Genomic DNA, 19684 nt, shown 5'->3' with positions numbered 1-19684 from the left:
GGCTTCCCAGAGCCCTGTCTAATGTGGAGAAGGGCTGCGCAGCTGACCATCCACATAAATTTGTTAAATTATTCACTTACAGCCAACGGTACCTACAGTCAACACAAACGCACGGGAGAACACACAAATCGATAGGCTATTGAGAAGGTTTCTGTAATCACCAAATCCGCGTCAAGCAATAAATAATTGTGGGTTGTACAAACTTATAAATGAGTTCAGGTTGTCCAGATTTAGGAACATGCCTCCCGTTTGGAAGGGCACCACACATATAACAAGAAACCTATTTATTTCTGTATTGATTTTCAACACTATTTCCTCTTGTCACCGGTGCAGTGCCCCAATCTCATCACTGCATTTTTGCAATGTCTGTACAGTGTCCGTGTCAAGAGTATGATGACTCGGGCCCTTACTAGTTTCTGCTTCAAATCATCCCAATAGCCTAAGCAGTCACCACCAACGTTAGCCATTTCCATGGCGACGGACTGGTTCAGTGCATCCCAAATAGTTTCCTTATACATGTTTTGCTAATGCATGTTCACGCGAAAGTCATGTCGTGAAACCCTTTGGATGTTTGAGAAGCCCACATACTCTTTCAACAGTAATTCACCTGACGTGATGTGCTCCCATAACTCAAATGCCCACATATAACAGAGTTCAGCTCGATGAAATTTCGTTTTAAGAGATTTTTGATGTAGATTCACGATAATACATAGTCTGTTTCTGTTTAGTGGCATATTATATCGTGTCGTGTTACGGTGTTGGTCTGACAAAATAGTTCGGTTTTTCAGTTGTGGTTTGCATGCCGCCTCTCTTTTAGTTCAATTATCTGACTATAAATCAAGAATCAGACCACACTACAAGGTATTTTTATGAGATTTGTCATCATTAACAATGTGTACTAATCCATGTTTGTGCTTATGATAATATTCTTATTCCTAGAGGGTTTTTTGACTGAAGCGGACCGTGGAACCGCACGGTAACGTGAAATGATGTTGAGGACACATGGTGTCACGGATTCTCGCTTGTAAACTTTATTGTGTCCACTTTCTTCCGGTGCCTCCAGTTTTAGACATTAAAATACAGTTAAGAATGACAACAAAACATATAGTCATCTCATAAACTACTTCACCAGCAAACAATGATTGTAAACAATGGGTCACATGACATCATTTTAAAATTTCTTTTTTATTATGTTTATTCATTTTTATAATCCACTGTGCGCATGCTTAGGCTACCCCAAGAAAGGAAGACAACAAAAAATACCATCGATTTAAGAAGAACCAAAGAAGTGTAAAAAGAGATTCTACGGCATAAATAGGCAGTTTCATGTTGTTGGAAGTCATTAATTCTACATCATCATCATCATAACATATAAGTGAGAACAGTTAAAAGTGCACCATTTAACTTAAAACTATACAGCTGCCAAGGTAATTGTTAATGACAATATCCTAACAATAGAAACATAAGTTTCACGATAATTATTTCACAAAGAAAGGAGACTAGCTTTAACACTATCATACTCTGAACAACAGGTAAAAAGTAGAAATGCTTCATGTCCTTCGTCTTCCTGAAGTTCTGTGGTCACCGTATTAAGTGTATAGTAATTTGTCTGATCCCAGTCGTTTTTTCTGTTCCTTCCTCGAGTGAAAGATGTAACAACTCGGCTTGATTAAAATGTCTCTGTGAGACAAACCTCCCATGCAAACACCGTTATTCTCTTCATCATTGTCTGTGTTTTATTTTCCTTATTTATTATTTGCCGTTTCGATTGACTGGCACACGCACACACACACACACACACACACACACTCTCTCTCTCTCTCTCTCTCGCTCTCTCTCTCTCTCACACACACACACACACAAACACACACTCGCATCCGCTCTACATTTGTTTTTCCTTGTCGCAGTCTTCGCCGGCCGACTGTGTCCCGGATGCCTGTTCTTTCTCCCGTTTCTCTTTTTCGATCTGCTCTTGTTCAGACTTGCTGCTTGGAAACTTGTCCTTGTTGTTTTCCTTTTTCCATTTCATGCGACGGTTTTGAAACCAGATTTTGACTTGTCGTTCTGTCAGTCCCAAAGCGTGTGATACCTCAATTCGTCTCTTGCGCGTTAGGTAGGGATTGAAGAGAAACTCTTTCTCGAGTTCGAGCGTCTGATAGCGGCTGTAGGTCTGGCGGCCTCGCCTCCGTCCGGCAGCTACTGGCAATAAAGAAGTTTTTAGATGTTAATCAGAGCTCAAAACACCCACCAAATCGTAATTTTAGAATCAAGTTCAAACATATATGTGAAGCAACAATCCACAAAGGCAGCTTTCACGCAAAAATGAACATCTACTCCAGTACATAATCGCGTTACATTATTAGTTTGAGTAGGTTTTTAGTGTACCATGGAGATTCCCCACAGTCTAGCACAGTAATTAATGTAAAAAGCTCCACCATTAAAAATATAAGTATCCTACCACAACACTTACACACAAATTGACACAATAATGGGCAACACTAACCCCGCAGTATAGAGTCGTCAAAAGAAGTCTATACTATTCCACATGTTCAAAGGATTAGGAACAGCCATAAATGACATAATCATTGTGAAACGACCACTGTGTAGTGAAATAAACTCGAGGCTCACTGTAAGTCGTTAAAGGCTGCAGTAAAACTTTGACCTGGGTGAGAAGTGAGAGATCAGCTGTGGGGCAAAGTCTCACACATGGAAACAGCAAGATGAGAAGGGGCTTTTCTCTCGCCCTCTTCTTCCTCTCTCCCACACTCCTGCCTTTCTATGACGGGGTCATTAAACTGTAAAGTGATTCACAAGTTTTGAACACCATAAAACAATAAAACCAGCTATTGTCCCCCCTCTTCTCGTGCACACAGGAAATGCAATTCTAAACCTAAACTGCACTGCTTTTTTTCTTGCTTTTTTGTTCGTGAGGCAAACTCAGGTTTTATGTCACTTCCACAGACACACACACAACGCGAGCTGACCGGCAGAGGCTCACCTTGAGGTCGCATCCACGGGAACAGCTGTGTGGGCGACGGACTCTGTTCTGCGTTTTCCGTCTCGTCGCCGATGCCCCCCGTGGAGAGTTTGCAGTCGCTATACTGAACCAAGTCGGCGTCTTGAGCACTGAAAAGTGTTTGCCTCTGGAGAGCATCGTAACTGTAGAAGTTTCCCGGCTCGCCGTGACAAGTTACCGCACAGGGACTCTGCTGGTAAGGCGCTGCAGAGAGCGTGGACGCGCCGTGGTGGTAAAACTCCTGAATCTGAGGGGCATGCTGGAAAGTGGCCCCGGTGCCTGGACCGTACACGACGGTGGGTCTCGTCCCAAGGTCTTGAGCAAATCCGCACTCGTAATAGTTCGGCCGTAGAGTGTCTCCACTTTTGTATTTAGTGAAGAGAGAGTTGACGAAATATGAGCTCATGTTTTGATGTTGTTGTTGGTGCTGATTTTGTACAAGAGTTTGCGTTTGAATGTCTTTATATCAGCGCTGTAGCTTCAGAGAGTTGTCAGTTTCACAGTTACTGAGGTAACAAAAAATGCAGCAGCAAAGCGTTGAGTTCCAATATCTGAACGATTTGCGTTCGTATACCTTTGTTAAAACAACTTATCTAAAGCTTCCATAAGCATGTCCCCGCTGTAGAGTTCCAGCATCACAATCCTGGTGAATTCCGGTGCCAGTTCCCAACCAGTTTTCTATGATTTACTCGGCTGCAAACGAGTAGTTTCATATTTTGCGGTGTGTTTTCAGGATCATTTGCATCTTCTATCGGATCCTCGTTCCATTGGCTTATCGCATCCCCACACGGACACCGCTCTGTGCGATTCTGATATGAAGGGAGCGGGAGAATGAAAAAGAGAGAAAAAGAGAAAGCGAGTGAGAGAGAGCTGAGAGGGTTAGCGCGCGAGGTAGCAGGAGAGAGAAGGGGGGCCAAGGGAGAAGAGAGGAGGGGAGAATATGCACATTAATATGTTCAAGCGGGCAAGTTAATGAGAAATCTGCCTCTTTGCATCAGATCAAGTGCATACCCTCTGCCCCTCCCCCACTCAACTTCTCCACTCCAAACCCCTTTGAAAGATTGATTTTTTTTTGCATGTTCATCACAGACAACCTAAAGTGATGCATATTTAGTCGTTAATTTCCAACTCTCTAACGAGGTCGAGTCTCTTTTTTTAAATGTCAGGGTCGAGACGGCCAATTTTAAAAGGTACACCATTTAATTAGTATCAGTTTAAACATATCCTAAAAACCTTATAAGCACGCGTAATTTTGCAAAAGCATCCTCTGCAGCGACTGAGGCGCGCGCATCGAAAATAAGCGAGATGGTCATATTTAACATTTTGATCATTTCATTTCCATAAATATATTTACAGAGATATAAGGATGTCGAAATTTAACTGCACGTCAGGTGTAATGGTGGTGTAAATGGTTTAACAAACTATGAAATGCAATAAACGCCCCTACTGTTTGTTGTTGACGTAGTGCATCAAAAAGCTGTTAGGTTTTTATGAGGCTCCGCGACCAGTGCTGTAAATGCTTCACTCCGAATTTTATCCATACAGAAATAGCAAAGTCCCTTAATTGTAATTTTCGTTCTGTTTTTTGTTTGCCATTATGTTTAGAACAAGTAAATCTGATTTACATTATCTAGAAAGTGAAAAGTAGCGTGCATATACTTTTCTAACAAAAGCAAATAGCTTCACATAAATAAACAAACAAACAATATATTCTTCGTGTTTGTAACAGTTTTAAATGTTTCTGGATTTGTTATGATTTCGGGGGGAATTATAGAATTCGAATTATAGAATTATTATTTATAGAATTGTATATTTATTCATTTTCTAAAAAAAAAGAGCAAATATTTAAAAAGTATTCTTATATACTGAATAATCATGGTCACATATAACGCTCAAAAAAAGTATCTATTTTTCATATCTATATGACACCAACTAATGCTGCTTCTTCTTTTCATTTTACAACTTAATTTGCGTCTACAATAAATTACAGACGAGGATTTATAAGCAGTTTTGTTAAATGTAATGAATTCTATTTCTAGAGGATTATTTAGGCTAAATTTCAACACATGGGTTACATACAACGTTAATGTGTCTGTATTACGGATTAATCTTAAGCACATGTTGTTTTTACACTTATTACACGTTTCTTCTCTTTAAAAAAGAAAAAAGACAAAGAGTTCACCAAGCGTGAACCTCCCCGTTTGACTAGCAAAACTCGAGTCGGCTTTACTAAAACCTCCATACAATTTCGCATGCTAAGTTCTGATGTAAAAGTCACAATATATAATGCATCAAATCATGAGAGACATTCTGTTGTGAACAGTAAATATGAAATTAATGGTGTAATTTATTGAACATCACACTATCGTATGTTGTTGTATATTTTCTTGTTTCAATGCAATAGTGTTTTTACTGTCAATAAACCATTTTCTAACCCAAGTTTTGTGTGGTGATATCTTATTTAAATCATATATATTATTATTTAAAACAATTACCGAAACATCACATCTCTCAATTTTGGGGGTCATATATGGAGCAGATAATAAAGTGATTTAATTAATTTCAACATTGCTCCAATAATTCTCAATAAGCTGCAGCTGAAAACTTTTAATAACTATTTTGTTTGGGTTTTACAGAATAATAATAATAATAATAAAAAGTAGCCTAATCTTGATCATTGTAATTAAGTTTGTGTATCCTAAAATGTAAAGATAGGCTACATTTGTTAGTACACAAAGAGAAGGGGGAAACATTAAAAGAGCTTTATCACATAAATTAAAGAATCCTCTGAAGTTAATGTTCTTCTTTTCTTTTCAAAAGCTCCGCTGTAACAGAGGGAAATTGTGTGAACCTTACTTTAGTCAAGTGTAATGGCGCTTTTCCACTGCATGGTACGGTACGGCTCGGTTTGGTACGGCACGCTTTGGCGCTTTTCCACTGCATGGTACGGTACGGCTCGGTTCGGTACGGCACGCTTATGGCGCATTTCCACTGCATGGTACGGTACGGTACGGCTCGCTTCGGCTCGCTTTAAATGGTACCACCTCTGTTGAGGTTCCAAGCGTACCGTACCGGTACTAAAATGTGACGTGAAAACACTGAAGATCACTGATTGGTCAGACAGAATCGTCACTACCAGTGTCATTGTATTTGCGACACGAGACCATGCACGAGACAAACCCGCTAGATTTAAATAGCCAGTAGACAACAGCCAACGCTGTATAGTGTCTTGCAGTTAAAACGTTTCTTGTAAACTGTTTCTTGCAGTCAGGGGCGGCGCCGGATAATTTTTAACGCATGTGCTGAGGGCACACACACACATATTTGTGTGTATATATATTATTAATAAATGAGCAAAACTTGGCCACAAAATATTTAATATTCAATTATTTTAATGATCACAATTAAAGTTTTAATTTTATTAAATTGAACAAGCGCAAAATTCAGCATTCAATCAAATATTCAAAAAGACTTAATAATAATAATGTTATTTCTCTCTATAGGCGCGTTTACTACGAATATGGCGATCGTCAACTTCATCTTTGCCATGCACAGACAGAAAACACTATTTTATAAATAAAAATCACTGCACGCGTCCCCGGATTTACAAACGCACATCTTGCTTGTTGCACGCACATTATGTCGAAATAACGAGATATTATGTTGAAATAACATTATTATTATTAAGTCTTTTTGAATATTTGAGTGAATGCTGAATTTTGCGCTTGTTCAATTTAATAAAATTAGGCCTATATATAGCCTATATATATATAGCCTACTATTAATAAATGAGCAAACCTTGGCCACAAAATATTTAATATTCAATTATTTTAATGATCACAATTAAAGTTTTAATTTTATTAAAACGCGTGCACTGATTTTTATTTATAAAATAGTGTTTTCTGTCAGTGTCTGTGCATGGCAAAGATGAAGTTGACGATCGCCATATTCGTAGTAAACGCGCCTATAGAGAGAAATGCACATAATGGATTACATAAGAGAGTAGCCTATTTCTTTTTGTTTTGAATTATTTCGTTTAAAGACATTTCAAGCTTTGTGTATTTGAGGATGAGATGCGCTCCAGTTAACGTACAATGCAAGTGACCGCTCGGGCGCCTCAATGATTAAATTGTCTATTTTGCATCTTATTCAATCCAGGCAATTGTTTGATGAAAAAAATATTAAAATTAAGATACAATTTATACAAAACGAAATTCACTTTAAAAAAATGCTTTCTACAAAACAAAACTTAATGAAGTGGTCAAAATTATGTCTGACTCGCTCCATGTCTCTCTACTCGTGCTGTTCACTTTTCATAATCAACATAGGCAGATGGAAAAAAAATAACATAACATTAACTAAATGCGCTTTTTTAATGGCAGTAGTTTAAAACAGTACATTAGGCCTAGACTCTCTATTTGTAAAGATTGCTGCACATTCATTTAATTCTGAATTTTGCACACACAAGTTGAAAGGCATTTGTTCAAATCAAGTTCACGGATAATTGTGCGTGCATTTATTAATCATTATGATACTAAAATCATAAAGTAGGCTATGCTATGTACAAAAAATCAGATGAGCCCAGAATATGAACGCAACGTTTAATTACACGTTAAGAATTTTCCTTCCATATAGTAAACCATTATAAGAACGTTTAATTTAAAAACATCCACATGCCGAGAATCAAGAGCGCCATCCCCTGTGTTGTGCGTTTGAAATGTGGCGCGTTTACGATGATGTCATGGCAGTAGAGGCGGCAACTATAACGATCAGTCCCACCCATTTTGAAGCGGTACTAACTGCAATGGAAAAGCAACCGAGCTAAAGCGAACCGAACCGTGCCGTACCGAGTCGAGTCGTACCACGCAGTGGAAAAGCGAAGCGAGCCGAACCGTTCCGCACCGAGTCGAACCGTACCGAGCCGAACCGTGCCGTACCATGCAGTGGAAAAGCGCCATAATACCGCACATGTCTGCAAATGTTTTTGCCCCAGTGTTTCCGGTTTGGGGGTGGAGGGTGGCCAGCCAGTCTCTTTTTGATGGAACAACATTGCCATCAAGTGGCAATTGTGTGTTACTCCATGAGCAAACTCAGCTGAAATGAAACGGAAGTTCAAAAGCTAATGGTTCTATAAACAACGGACATAAAAACAGAATGAGCGAATTAACAGCTCAGTAAGTGCAAATTCAATGATGTAAAGTACTTATTTTAATTCTCTATAACAAGGAATCCATTTAAAACCGACCCCTAGGATCTAGTCTTGTGTGGTTTTTCAACATATCCAGAAAAGTAATCTACATTGGGTTGAAACACTAATACTAATGTTAAACCATAAAAAAAAAAAGAATGGAAGAAAAGTCTCGCTTCTTTCCTACCAATATTTCACTAATATCTTTAACTATTAGATTTAGGATTTAGAATGAGGCTCAAATGTAGCATTCCGTCTGTGTATGATATTTGAGACTTTATCTTTTATTTGGGTTGCATTCATCTTATTCATTTTTATGCACCAGTATTAATAGTTCCACCACCAAGCATACTATATTGCTGCTACTATTATCATTACGTTACTACTACTTCTACTACTACTACTAATAATAATAATATCATAATTGTTATAATAATATGTTGATGCTGCTGCTTTTTAGTTTTAATTACATACACATTGACATTGTTAGATATAAATATAATTTAATATTCAGGCCACGATGAAACATTTCCATGCATAAATCCTTACTTTTCTTATTTGGGCTGCGCACTTTGCACTGTACCAGCATCACTAAAATACTTCAACTAGCTTACGACTAGTAATCATCATCATCACGTTTACTTCCCTTTTTTAGTTGTCAATAATGACTGTCTTTAAGCTTCCGACCACAGAGATCCATTGTAGATATTAATGTTGTTAAAAGAAAGAAAAAATATTTAGATTTTTCGAAAGCTTTATTGCATGGTTATTTACATCATTGACAACGCACCCTAACAAAACTACACATCATTACCATTTCCATAATTCTTCACATTTTATTTATGTTTATAATTCAGCAACTAGGCCGGCAATAAACACAATAACCTTTATATACATAGCTAGAGAATGTAATGTAAAGGACGGTTCTGTATTAGAGAAATTTAAATATTTGTTCTATAGCAACCGGCCTTTGTTACCAAAACACAATCGGATGTGTGCCCACAAAATGGCGAAGTCGAGCCCGGTCCCAAAGGTTGTAAACAAATTAACGTTGGTCATCCCAGACGTCTCGCCAGAAATCCTTTTTGTGGCAGTTTATGGCCCGCTATAAGGACTTCAGTGAGTTCGGAAATGGAACAAAGGGTGGGCGTCGATTGAATTGGACTCAGGGCTCTCATGTGGAAGTCCAGATCTCACCCATCCCGACCCCCTACTCTGTAAGGAATCTGGACGGCTGAAGAACAAACGCTGTTCACAATAAACGACAAATGCGAGAAAAAAAAAACAGAAAAAAACAGACTCCCCCAACGGGAACACAGTGTTTACGCAAATTATTTTGCCTTACAGTTATTAGAAGCTTATTTCTCACATTTTCTTTCTTTTTTTCTCGCGTAGTGTTTGCTTTACAGCCATTTAGTTCTTAACCTTCAGAAATTTATACCCTATAAAGTTTTATTACAGTCATATTATTTTATTGCGGCACACCACATTGAATTTCTTTCTCTTTTTTTATGACAGTCGACTTCCCATTTCCTCCGAACATCGAGCGCACATCCTCGCTGCAGTTTGTTTCCTTTCAAAACACCAAAATAAAGGGCGCTAATGGTGTGGCAGGACTCAAAATAACTCCTCACCCCCGTAATCATCAGGACAGACTCATGCTGAATTAATATGTGACGAATAGGCATTCGTGAAAACATCTGTGAGCCAGGACAACTGGCAATGTCTTCAAAAAAGATTTAATGATTACAATCTGTTGAATGCCGTCTCCCTTTTTTTCCCAATTTGCAATTGCGTCCTATCCTAAAATCAGTTTATTTTTTATTTCACAACAAATGCTCCAAAATACCGTCAAATAAGACCACTGCATTTACAGTGTTTCTCTTTTGTTGCTAACAGTGGGCCTCGGGTGTTACATTGTTGAGAATCTAGAACTTCAACCCACATGCTGAAAAATATAGGCTAGACCTAGCCTGCCTTATCCCTTTTAGTTTACATAATTTATTATACGTCGCAAAATATCCTTCTTGGTTCTTGATGCATAGCTTGCATCTGGAGGATTCGGTATAGCCAAATATAACACCACTAATATCACAAGGGAATCAAATAATACGTTAAGAAGAGAGCCAAAGCAAAGATGAGTCATGGTTCTTCTCAGTCATTCTTCTTTCCACATATGAGCTGCACGTTTCTTCATTTTGACTCAAGATGAATGCTCGAGCTCAGATAGCATATTTACAACATATGACTCGCATTATAAAATGCAGTAAACATTAAAACGGAGCATTACAGCATGTCGCTTACTAGCCTAGCACAAAAGGACGAGATAGAGTTTGGGGTGGTTTACAATCAAAAGCATTGGAAAGAATACCAAACAGGGTACAATTTGTCACATGCTTTTATAAAAAAGCAGAGAATACTTTAATTTAACCAAAATGTATGCACAGTAGTAGGCCTATATATGTCCATGTGTCTGGGGAGTATCGATAACACATATGCGTAGCCACGTTCATTTGTTTTAATTAAATGAAGGATTTTTAGGCTTCGAGAGAGTTCTTTTTGCAATGATACAGAAGACAGAATGTGCACTCATTTAGAAAAAAAAAAAAACCCATTCAATTATAAATCATATTGTATTTGGGTATCTTTCACCAACGTGCCTATTTGTTGTGTCCATAGAAATGACAATATCTGTGTGTGGTCTATATGTAAACTTTTAATGAGTCCAGCATCAACAGTGCAATAGCACAGATTAACAACAAAACAAGAACACAAAAAGAGACAGAGCAGTCCTGAACAAAACACAATTTAGACGTTGTGTTGCGGGTAAAATAAGGTATTTGCATGTTCTTCAAAATCTAGCGATGTCTCTATTTGTATTTTAATAAATGCTCAGAAGCCAGAAAACAAGCGTTAGAAAATAGCACAAAAAGCCTGTGTGTGTTCCTGACTAGACGTGCGTCAAAGAAAATGGGAAACAGTTGAGTTAATGGCCACTAACAATTTAAGGAGTTTTTGACATTTGAAGATAGATTCGCTCGATTTCAGTAAAGTCAAATCACACAAAAACATAAAACATTTCTCTAAAGCAATAAAGCAATAGGAAGGAGCGACCAAATACAGAAGAAAAAAAAAACATCACTGACAATGTACAACGGGCATGATTCTGGACATACAAGGAACGTGTAAACAAAATAGAAAAATTAAAAGGTTACGTGTATCAGCTCATTCAAGTATGAATTTTTACAACATATAAAACATTCCATTGAAAAAAAAAAAAAAAACTATTAACCTATTTACAATAAATTAAAGTTACAATCCTTAGACTGCACATAAAACAACTTCGAATTAATACTAGCGTTTCCAATAACACGTAGGCTACATAAGAAAACTACACAATACGAGGCATGCGCAAATTTATGTAAACAACTGCGACCGAATCTGTATTAAAGGTTGTTACACATTTAAGCACGAATTAATTCTATTGTTACTGGCACGCTACAAATACATCGGCTACAGTCGGAACCTGCACTCTAATTCTCAAAAGGATTATTTCGGGATATTTGAAAATGATAAGGTATAACAACTCAATTCAACAACTCAAATGTGTTTAATTCAGTTTGATTCTTCATTTGAACCCCAAACGATACAACGAAGCTTTAACGAAGCTAAAGATCTGAGAGCAAATTTGGAAATTATTATTATCCTTAAATTCTAATCAACCAACAGATTGTAGCCTATTATGTGCATCTGCCATTGATCTTTGCACACACGTAAATGTCAAGAGGAAAGTATTAAGTAAACTTCAAAGGTTTTTAAAACCCCGTTAGCATATGCACGCTTTAATAACTGCTTCACGATAAAGACTAAACGAGCAAACGGCTGTTTTATTCTCCTCTTATAATAATAATAATAATAATTATAACAATAATAATAATGTAAAAGAGAGCTCACGTCGATTAACAAACAAGTGAACATGCTTTACTGATAAGCAGAACTTCCCTTGTATTTTGAATGAGGCTTATGTTTTTAAAATACATTATCAGCACACGTCCATGGCAAAAGGAATGATGAAAAATGCAGAATTATAGAGAACAACTTTACAAAAGCACAATTTTTCAGCTGTTCTTGTCCTGTTGAAACCAGTTCCTTATCACCTGTTTATTTCCTGACGAAGTGTTCGTTTCTTTCACACGAGTCATAAAATGCAATAAAAGCAGGGAAAGATGGCACGACGTTTTCCCCCTCCTCTGCATCGTTTCACCTCTTCCTTATACTATATGCTTTACACTGTCCAGTCATACGGAAAATGGTGTGTGTGCAGTGCGTTTTCATTTTGATGCAGTAAAACACTCTTGCATCATCTTCCAGATTTAAAAGACTCTTTGTAGAAGGCTTGAACGCCTGGCACCAGTCTGCGTTATCATTCTTTGGGCTGGTCCTTATTCATTTTCTTCATTTTCATCCTTCTGTTTTGGAACCATATTTTTACTTGTCGCTCAGTCAAGTTCAGCAGGCGAGCTACCTCGTGCCTCCGGTCTCGCGTGAGGTACATATTGAACAGAAATTCCTTCTCTAGCTCCAAGGTCTGATATTTCGTGTATGGACATCGCTTCTTCCGGGATGATCGGGCGTGTAACCAGTTGGCAGATGGGTCGTCTGCAAATGACAGTCAAAAACAAGAAGCATAGATCATAATGTTAGTACAGATTCCAATTTGAAACATGAAACATTTCACAATGCACTCAAACTTCCAGCTTTCACGTAGACGATCAATATTACTACAATAAAGTGCTCTGGGCGCCATCCCCGATAAATGCATGAAAACCAACACTTTGATTTATGAAAATAATGAGGAAAGCAATGCAGTTTCAAATTATTAACTTGAGATTTTCATTAAATTAATCTAGCCACCACCATAAGCAACAACTTTGCCATCTAAGTTCACCTGTGAAAGTATATATCATGCATCTCCCTGCAATGGAGAATGTCAAAGCGTGACCATGAGTTAATTTGATAAGCAAAGATTTCTTAAAAAAAAAAAAAAAAAAAAAGACTCAGAGGAAAAAGATTGAATTTTCAACTCTACTGGAGTTTAAGCATACTGGAATGCACAGTAAAATGTGGCCACATGTGACATTAGATTATCTCCTTTTTAGGGAGAAATGTGGGATGAATTATGGAGGAAGAGCATCTCTAGCGAGGCGTCTTTTCCCTCAGTGGTTTGCTCGGGAATGCAGAAGGGAGGCTAAAAAAATTCCGTTGTGCTGGCTTTTGTCAACATGCACACTTAGAAGCTGAATGATACAGTGACTCGAGATTCGCTATAATGACAAAAATGAATGTGTCACCTTGTGCATGTCTTCAGTACCTGTGGGTTCAGTGACGTCAAGGGAATATTTTCAGAAGCACATCTTCTAAATGCTTGTGCTTCACACTAATACCGTTGCATGAAAAACCTTCAACTTTGGCACATAACTCAATTTTCAGGGCCTCAAACCGTTTTTGCATGTTAGAAAAAGCCAAGCATCCCCTTTAAGCACTTGTGGATGTTTCCCATCTTGTGCGCGGTAACTCCATCGCTTCTGCCTCAAGACATTCACGTCACATGCAGGCTACATCAACTTTCTAGGATATCCTAAATCTTATGACGCAATTGTATTTTTATAATGATGGAATGACATACACGCTTATAAAACGATTAATGTGTGTGTCATGTCAACTACAGGCCTTGCGGACAGATCTGTGACTTGCGACTTACGAGACAGGTCCGAGACATGATCCCTAACAATGAAACACTAAGAGGGTCAGACTATATGATGTGAAGTGACGTGTGTTTCCACTAAGAAAAATGAACCAAAATGCACCAGTTACACAAAGTTTAGAGATGAATTTAATGCCTCATAGGCAATTTGATCAAAAACGTTTTCAAAGACAATCGACCTCGGGCCTTAGGGCCCTTTTTAATGAATTTGCCCATGTTTGGATTGAGTCGTATTACGAATTTAACGCAACATTTCCCAAAGAGCTCAGTACGATTGATGGGGATGTTGGATCCTCTGATAACTTAATAAACTTGAGGGCTATAACTTTTTCTTTCTCATAGGCAGCCATGAGCACAAACGAGAATTGTGACTCCCAACATCATTTTCTTTGCCTACAGTTTATTCTGGAATGCCGCCCGGGGTACATTGGGGATTTCTATTGCGCACAATTCCATTAGTTCACAGCCTATTTCATGGATTAAAATCAATAGCTTTTTCTAATTAATCCCGACAGAAAACGATCGTTTAACAAATCTTTAAGATTTTAGCTGCATTTCTAAACTTGCTGGAATACTTCAGCAATAAACATGTCTACATGGTCATGAGCGAGAATTATGCTTTGGATTAATCTCTGCACCGGCTCAACCCCACTCTTGAGGGAGCTCAAGAACACGCAAACAGGTCTGGGGGAAACATACAACCCCCCAGCAGCCAGATATTTATTTAAAAACCAATATTCGTGCATTATGTCGAATTTATTTTGTGATGTTTTAAACTATACCTGGACTTCAGAGATTATAAACTGTCAATAGTCAATATTCGCATAAATAGATTTAGATAGAATTAATTATTTAAGGATTCAGATGAAAAACGAATAAACGTTAAAATAGCCTATTCTTGCCAGCCAAGAGATACTACACATAAAACAAACATTTGCACTATTTAGTATAACCAAGAGACACTTTGGCGAGTCACTGCACAAAAAAGCTATTTACAGCCCGACCTAAAACTGCTTGGTGCACTGAAGTGCACTGACGCGTAAATAAGCGACTCTAACAGAGACAGAAAGAGAAGGAATACAAGTTACTTAAGAATGAAATAAGCGCAAATAATATGATTTAGAAACATGAAAGGTGATTTTATAGTTGTGTGAAATCTCTGCATGACTCTAAATGGGCAAAAATCAAAACAGTCGTCAGCGATGCTATAGCATGGCTAAACCAGAGCCATGCTATACAAATCTGGGAAAAACACAGATTCGAATTTAAAAAGAGTCCCTATATGCTAGCGAAAACTTGAAAATCCCACATGATCATACTTGGCTGCGTGAGGTGTCTGTTGCTCTCCGTTGCTTTGTTCTAGTTTTATGACAGCATTAAACGCTTTACAGAGTGTTCACTTCCTAGGTTTATAACTTACTCTGATCCGGTCCCTCTTTGTCCTCGCTGCCTTCGCATATGTCCTTATTGTCTTCAAATCCGGCGCTGTGACCAGAATTCATCTCCCGTGCTGTAGAGGACTCCAAGATAAACTCATGCTGCCCAACGAGTTTTGGTGGTTCCCCGAGATGTCCCAGGAGCGGCTCCATCTTGACCTGTCCTTGCCCGGGTAGCGGCTCTGCTCTCGGTGCACAGTCGAGCCATGTGCGGAGGTATCGAGTATCCGTTGAAGGCACTGGCTGCGTCGGTATGTAGGGATGGTAGACCGCGGGTAAGCCATTGGACGCGTGGGAACTGAATGGACTCCATGACGAACTGAACACTGGAGGTTTGGGCTGGAAGCTACAAGAGGGGAACTCGGGATGCTCGCCGGGTCCCGGTTGTCTAGCGCTGGAGTACTGTACATTGGAGAAGCGGGACGCGTTCGGATCTTCTCCCTCATGACTTATGATAGAATCGACATAGTAGTTGCTTAGAGTTCCAGAAATGGACATTCTCGGACATTATATAACGTACTGTTCATTAAAGAAAAAACATGTAGGCTACAATAGAAATGTGCTTTACTCCCCTCTTTACGGTACTCCTCTCTACTCGCTCGCCAACAAAGTAGAGCCGGGCTGCTATGGTGTGCGCTCCGAGCGAACTGATTGGTCAGACTTTTTTCGCGAGCCTGATAAAGCGTCAATGGGGTGTAAATCAATCCGCCAAGAGGCTGTACGAAGCTCTCCTCCTCTCGAGCTCTCTATATTTCCCATCTAAATAAATTGTCTTGTTTATGCAATATGCAAAATGGGAGTGTGTCCATATATCTCCAGATATCTACAGCAGTCTAGAAAATGTCATCTTAAATTATGAAACGGTTTTGACGTTATGTATAAAAATGCATATGCGGGGTGCAATGGCCCACAATAATAAGTAAGATAACATTTTTTCCCCCAATGAATTGATGTGGTATTAAAATGTGATCTACATCATACGAGCTGAATGGAAGCTTTATCATATTTACTTTTACAACAATTATTTCATGACAATTTAAAGAGATTTTAACAGGAATTCACAAAAACTCATTTTTCCCCTAAAATATTTTATACCCCCCACGTGTTTAAACTTGTAAACCTCCAAGGAGCAAACCTCTTCCTTCTTGGAGTAATAGGAGTACGTTGAGATAATGAACAGCTTTATTGGGAAATTAACAGTCATTTTTTTTCTTAACGAGGGTATTAAACACCACCGTGCGACAATCCCCTTGTATTTATGGAAGAAACTACTTGAACTTTTTTGGTCGTTTAATACTATAATAAAATACTACATCAGGCAGCTTTGGTTTTTATAGGCCTGATATACTGCCTGTGGCGAGGATCGTGAACAACTCCGCTGCAGTATTCCATCCAGTCGCTCATTTCACACACTCAAAATAAACAGGTTTTTGTACCTATTTGATCACTGTGATGCTTTATTTAAATACACACACGATCATTCTACTCTCTCTGCAACATTTTGTGGAAGAAATTCTGAATTACGCTTGTAAAAAAGGTTAAACGTTTTTGAGAGGATTTCACTGTCTGTTGTGAATGTCTTGGGACCATCAATATAATGCAGTGATTTCAGCACTTGCTATGCATCTTGGTCGTGTCCAATAAACAGTTTTCCCTTTAAAACAAATTAATGATCGAGTCTATATGGTGCTGTTGTGCTTCAGCAAAAGGACCAGTAGCATATTTTGTTTCTGAATTACAGAGCCATTAGACAGAGTTAAGTAAAAAAACACACACAAAAAAAACACAAGACAATTAAAGCAACTTACCATCTTATTTCTTTGGGACTTTAGATAGGCTATACTTGGCTTCGTGCTAATTTTACTAACCACTTGCGTAACCATGCGTAAACAAATTGCATAATGAGATACATTTGTGCAATAAGTTGCGCTATAGAATGACTAAAACCACTAAAGTGGTAATTACATCAGGAAAGGCTATATATACTTAAATCACAACCTAGCCTTTTCAAAAGGCATTTAACAACACCCTGTAAAAAAAAAAAAAAAAAGGGAGAAAAAGGGAGAAAAAAAAAAACATCAGCGGCGCATTGCCACACGTTATGAATTCAAGAAACTCTGCCTTCTGTTGGAATAACACAGAGGGAAACACAATCTCAAAAATTTACATTGAATGCTACACTTTAATCCTAAATCGATTTAGATCGTATTTCATTACATAATTTTGAAACTGAATCCGGAATAATTAAATACTGTGGAACATATACCATATAGACCTACTATCAAGCTATTTAAAGTTTGTGAAGTGATATTCTAACAAAATTAGATGTATAATGTCTAAGTATTTATTTTAGTGCTGAAACTTGTGTTTCGAGTAGGCTGTGTCTTCAGAAAATATTTTTTTTCATTGATTTTATTTAACTATTTATATTCCACATACTCCTATAAATAAATCAATAAATCAATAAATCTATCTATCTATCTATCTATCTATCTATCTATCTATCTATCTATCTATATATATATATATATATATATATATATATATATATATATATATATATATGTAGCAACATTGAGAGGCAAAATACTGAGAGCACGAATACGCAAATATGTAACTATTAACAAGACTAACATGTAAGGACTAATTTTTGAATATCGTTATAGGGAGGGTTAAGGTCTTTTAGTTGTTGTGCATGACTCAGTATCTTGTCCACAATCTGGCTATGTTAGATATTTTGTCCTCAGATTTATTCAAGCAGGCCTACTCAACGCATCATCAAAAAAATAGATTAATGTATAGGAACCATGCAAAACCATGCATGCCTTAACCATGTTTGTAACAGCAGGTCTCTTCTTTTATTCAATGTGGACCTTAACTGGAAGGTCAAACTGCACGTCTCACCTTTAACTGATGCAGAGCTTTTTGTGTGGGGCTCCAATTGTAAGCATTCGTAAAATACATAATAAAAACTATTTCTATAGTTTTCGCTTGTATATCAATGATTTCAGCAATGATAGCCTATTGACTAATTGTCAGAATATTATTGTCCGCTATTTTTTTTGCCACCACAAGCAGGCACTCTGCAAACGTTAGCTACTACACAAACTGAAATTCTTACCAATTGTAAATGTAAGAGGATTTATGTACAAGTTCTGCCAAACTGCTCTAATGAGTTAATCAAAGTTATTATATGATAAAGCCTATATGGCAAACATTCTAGTAATTAATCGCGTATTTCTTAACACAACAACCTCCAAAACGACAAAAATGGTATGTTCTAAACGTATTTTATTTATAAACTTATATTAGGCCTACTAATTTCTAAATATCTCAGTGTTGAGATTAAAAATAAAAAAACATTTTATATATATGAATGATGTGTGTGTGTGTGTGTGTGTGTCAAGATTGTATTGTTTTAGCAAAATGATTGTTCTCTGTATATTAAAATGTACATTTTAAAATTATTTGTATTTTGAACGATCTGTTGAAAATTCAACTGGCAGGCAGTAGGCCTAACGTGTAACATCCAAAGCTTTATGTGAAAATACACAAACCAGAGAGACAGCAGTCAACAAGTACAAAAAATACTCACCTAAACCTACAAACGTAAATATATAACCACATTTCTACACAGCTCTCTAGAGGTAGTATCGTGTTTATATATATAGATCAGGTGTTTGGAAAAAATATTATGTAGCTATGAAATATGTAAGCGTGTATATTATATTCAGAATTTCACAGATGACCACAATTAATTATTATTAAATGTTCTAAATATTATATTATAGAATAGTCTAACATATAAATGAGCATTGTATGAGAATTTCTATAACTTAAAATGTGTTTTAAAATTGTACAGGACTCAACTCGCCGCGCGGAGTAAAAACAGACCAGTGTTAAAATGGAAAAACTTTCGAAGAAATGCTGCTGTGGGTGAAATGATTAAAAAACTACTGCTTGTAGCCAAGTGTTCATCGTTAAAAAATACATATCAGTGATAGTTACACATGAATATTCTGTAAATGCCAGGTATTTAGTTTGGAATCTGTCAAAGAAAGAAACAAAACACGATGTCTTTGGCAGCAATATTAGCATTAGCATGATCCGTAAGAATCGCTCATTTGCAAGTATTATTAAATCAGTGACGGTGACATTGTATCCTCAGTCCATGTCGAACGGACAATTGTGCGTTTAACTGGAGCAATTCAGGCAGTTTCAGGTTCCTGTGAAATTAAACGTACAGCCCAACAACTTGAAACTACCTAAATCACAGACCA

At 37.5% G+C, this 19684-nt stretch overlaps 2 protein-coding genes across 3 annotated transcripts; both read right to left on the bottom strand.

The window, feature by feature from the left end:
- Positions 1-1026: 1026 nt before the first annotated feature.
- On the bottom strand, positions 1027-3906 carry hoxb8a (homeobox B8a). 2 transcript variants are annotated; one of them, XM_084430127.1, is made up of 2 exons: positions 2999-3906; positions 1027-2199 (listed from the first exon to the last, which is right to left on the bottom strand). In XM_084430127.1, exons 1-2 carry the CDS (start codon positions 3420-3422, stop codon positions 1883-1885), a joined length of 741 nt encoding a protein of 246 aa, XP_084286253.1. In that variant the 5' UTR covers positions 3423-3906; the 3' UTR covers positions 1027-1882. The 2 variants fall into 2 exon arrangements, with proteins under 2 accessions (XP_084286253.1, XP_084286254.1); XM_084430128.1 differs by having other exon boundaries at positions 1027-2196.
- Positions 3907-11971: 8065 nt separating this feature from the next.
- hoxb9a (homeobox B9a) lies at positions 11972-16109 on the bottom strand. Its single transcript, XM_084430165.1, has 2 exons — positions 15389-16109; positions 11972-12863 (listed from the first exon to the last, which is right to left on the bottom strand). Exons 1-2 carry the CDS (start codon positions 15900-15902, stop codon positions 12628-12630), a joined length of 750 nt encoding a protein of 249 aa, XP_084286291.1. The 5' UTR covers positions 15903-16109; the 3' UTR covers positions 11972-12627.
- Between the last annotated feature and the right edge of the window lie 3575 nt (positions 16110-19684).

This window comes from Rutilus rutilus (assembly GCF_951802725.1).
Source record: "Rutilus rutilus genome assembly, chromosome: 1".
NCBI classification, from domain to species: Eukaryota; Metazoa; Chordata; class Actinopteri; order Cypriniformes; family Leuciscidae; genus Rutilus; species Rutilus rutilus.
This window is presented reverse-complemented; position numbering and strand designations above follow the sequence as displayed.